Source organism: Tribolium madens, unplaced genomic scaffold (assembly GCF_015345945.1).
Source record: "Tribolium madens isolate multiple individuals breed KSU strain unplaced genomic scaffold, Tmad_KSU_1.1 Scaffold_71;HRSCAF=194;Tcas5.2_LG6, whole genome shotgun sequence".
Lineage (NCBI taxonomy): Eukaryota > Metazoa > Arthropoda > Insecta > Coleoptera > Tenebrionidae > Tribolium > Tribolium madens.
Window position 1 is genome coordinate 1746497 of NW_025401041.1, and position 3548 is coordinate 1750044.

Below are 3548 nucleotides of genomic sequence, written 5' to 3' on the forward strand. Positions count from 1 at the left end.
CGATGAGTCATTTCATCTTGAATCTTGAATAATCTCTCTTGTATTCGTTTGGCACACTTCGGCGACATCTCATTTGAATAAGACAGCAAATTAAGATATACGACAACAGGTTTTATCCGGCGTGTTATCTCGTTGAGTATTCGCGCCGCTCTTCGCAATTCGCATTGTTCGTCACGTCTTTTCTTCGTTCGTTTATTCAAATTCTCTCCTCACACTCTACGTCCTCACGTACGGCCCTGAGAATCGCACACGTGACCATCACTTTGACATTATTCCCACGATTGTTTTAGTCGACATACAAGAACGATAAAATGGGCATGTGTTATACCGTTGAAATCAGAAAAAATGCTCTTTTAAAAAAATACAAATTAGGCCCTTGTTGCTATTAAAAAAAAATCAAGTTGGCTTTGTATCGCAGTGACAAATGATGGTGCAAACTTGTAAAATAATCTAAACGATAGAGTTTTAAACTGTCTATATGTGTTTACAGTTTCAAATTATTATATTGAACCGTTTTTAAACTGTATGAAAATTTTTTACACTTTTGGTCACCCTGTATAGTGTTGTTTTTTATATTTAATCGATTAAACATGATCCGAACACACCCATATGATATCTTTATCCTTCTAGGCAATAAATCAAAGGCCATTTAAGATTTACAATGCAATAAAGTGGAAATATTTTACAAATTAGTATGCCAGAGATAATTTAAGAGTTGGTTGTTAAAAATCAACATTCATAGATTCAAATCCGGATGACGAATCCGATTTTGTGGAAAGAGGATCCTTGGCATTTGATCCTCGGACCGCCCATGTCTAAGGCTATTGCACTTTTCGGTAGCCGATAAATTTTGTGAAAACATTGAATTTGGTTAAAAGTTCCGCCGATGTATGAAAACACGTTCGACGTGTTTAATCGACGATAAAATAAATGAATTATGTTCGATACTAATAGATTAAACAATATGGTGGCCGATGAGCACGTTTTATACTCTAATTGACGCTCATTTTGACAGCGATTTATTTAATTGAACACCTGAAAATTGAACGGCGGGGTAATAAAACGCGACCTGAATATTTATGGACCAGGAATTGGATTATGGCATGCAAATTTTCAAGACATAAACGAAAAACATAAACACGAAAAGAAAAAAAAGAAAAAAGTCAATGAATAATTTTGTTTCTACTGTAGTTTTAAATAAATTTTAAATAAATAAATTCAAACAAAATGCTTCTTTAGTTTTCAAATATTTAGAAATAAAAAAAAATAAAGAAACATTGACAAATAGAAAACAAAAAAATGAAGAAAAATAAAAAAACGAAAAAGAGGACAAAAAGAATTAATAATTAATCGTCGTTATCATTAATTAACGTTTTCACAGCGCGTTTCAACTTAAAGAATTATTTTTATTTGTTTTGGTTATAGAAGGTGCTTACTAACAGTGGTTGAATTATGCATTATTAAACTTTCTTTTTTTAGGTTTGAAAAAAAATTGAATGAAGCTGAATCACTCAGTATGTAAATAAAATAATTATGACTAGAAAAAATAAACAACAAAAATTGTATGAATTAAGAACAGAATATGCGTAATAGATACACAGGATGAGTCAGATAGGATGATCCAATATATTTTTTTATCTTCACCTGGCGCAGGTTACGTCTCACTACTACCTGCTTTCCGACGATAAGTACATAAGAGATTTGCTACCTTTCTGGTGCAGGTGGTCCTGGTTTCTGAGGCAACAAATCATGATCACTTCACCAGGTGTGAAGTTCAATTCACAATGAAGTCTCAAATGGCAAAAATAATACAATCCCCCTCTAGAAGCTACTTTGATCACCTTTTTTGTTTTAAAAATTTAACAAAAAAAAAACAATGTTGCATTCATAAATGGAGTTCATCGTCACAGCTGAATCGACGTGTATGTTAATAAAACAATTTTTGGAACTACTGTATCTCACTATAAGTAACAAAAATATGTGAAGATTAGGAACAGAACTAACAAAATAAAGAAGAGAAAAGCAGCGTCACAAGAAAAAATAAAAAATAATATATACCGGGTTTTAATGAAATAAAATCTTCGAAATTTTTCACATTTATTTGGGCATAGATAAGGTACATTTCATAATTTTTTGGTAATTTTTCACTTACAAACAAAGCCAAAAAAAAGCAATTTTTTATTAAAAGGTCCAGTTCTTATTTTTATACTGACCAGCATATAAAACAATGTATAAAATAATACATATAACTTCTCTCCTAAAGACTACTTCGATATAAAATAAATGAAAAACAAAGGCAAAATATAATTTTTTTTGAAAAAATGTTTTCTTGCTGAAATTTGGAATTAGCGTGTATTTACCTAATAATAAAAGGCAAAGCAAAATCGAGACTTTAAAAATTGTAATAAAAAAATTAAGGTAAAGGAAAAGAGAAAAATCAGTCAATAGTCCAACAAAAATTTGCATGAAATTTTTTATTCTATTTCACCCTTACATCCCGTTTTAACTATTGTTCGCCTACTTTATCATCCCCGTTTTGCTGCTCACCTTCCGCACTTCGTTTCTTGATTTTGGCCTTTTCTTGTTTGGCTTCTTCTTGTTTGGCTTTTTCCTCAACTTGAGTTTCAGCTTCTGCGGTTTCGCATGGACTTCGTTTGAATTTTGGGTGGTTCACGAAACCAGCCCCGGCCCCAGCACCACCCCCAGCTCCAGCCCCAGCTCCTGCTGAAAAACCAATACTCCCCCCAAATCCGCCACCCATTCCGGCTTCACCTCCACCGCCACCCCCTCCTTGAGCTGAAACTTCTAAAGTCACCTAAAAACAATAAATGATAACACTTTTCAGAAAATTCTACTATGTTAAAATACAGCAATCAAGACTACCAAAAACACAAACAGGAGCTTGTTCATTTTGAATGATTTCTGTGTGGTTTGTGGGGTTTTTATACAATGGAAGCAGCGCTATTATATTTTTAATATCAGTAAATAAGGTAACCGGAAATTGTAAAATGCACTTATATGCAATTACTAGAGTTAGGTTTCATGTAAAAGTTGTTGATTTTATCCGAGATAAGTAGCACAGCTGTGATTTAACTAATTAAGGGTACTTAAAAGCCAATTATTTGTTGTTAGAGATTGACAAAAAAGCACGTTCGGGCAATTATTTGGTAAAAAAATTAACACGTTAAAATGCTCTACGACAATTAGTTTTTGACAATGTTTTTTAAATATGGTTTTCTAGAAGTAATTTCAAGGACTAAACACAATGCAACAGGTTAAAATACTCTACGATGCGTAGTTTTTGAGATATTGATTAATAAAGCTAAGAATAGGGTTATAAGTATAGGCACTATATCCACTTGTTACCAAAAAATAAAAAAAATGTTTTTTTACGAAAAATTGGTACCTTTAAATAAATAGATAATTTAAAGCAAATACTGACGTTTCTTTGCTTTTTGCTCTAATTCTTATAGTTTTCGAGAAAAACGCATTTAAAGCTTTATAATTTTTACTTTTTAAACGCCGATTTCAATTAGAGTTATCCCAAG

At 32.1% G+C, this 3548-nt stretch overlaps 1 protein-coding gene across 1 annotated transcript; it reads right to left on the reverse strand.

The window, feature by feature from the left end:
* Positions 1-2273: 2273 nt before the first annotated feature.
* LOC123008989 (glycine-rich cell wall structural protein-like) lies at positions 2274-2919 on the reverse strand. The gene is made up of 2 exons (XM_044405069.1): positions 2869-2919; positions 2274-2815 (listed from the first exon to the last, which is right to left on the reverse strand). Exons 1-2 carry the CDS (start codon positions 2908-2910, stop codon positions 2507-2509), a joined length of 351 nt encoding a protein of 116 aa, XP_044261004.1. The 5' UTR covers positions 2911-2919; the 3' UTR covers positions 2274-2506.
* Positions 2920-3548: the final 629 nt, after the last annotated feature.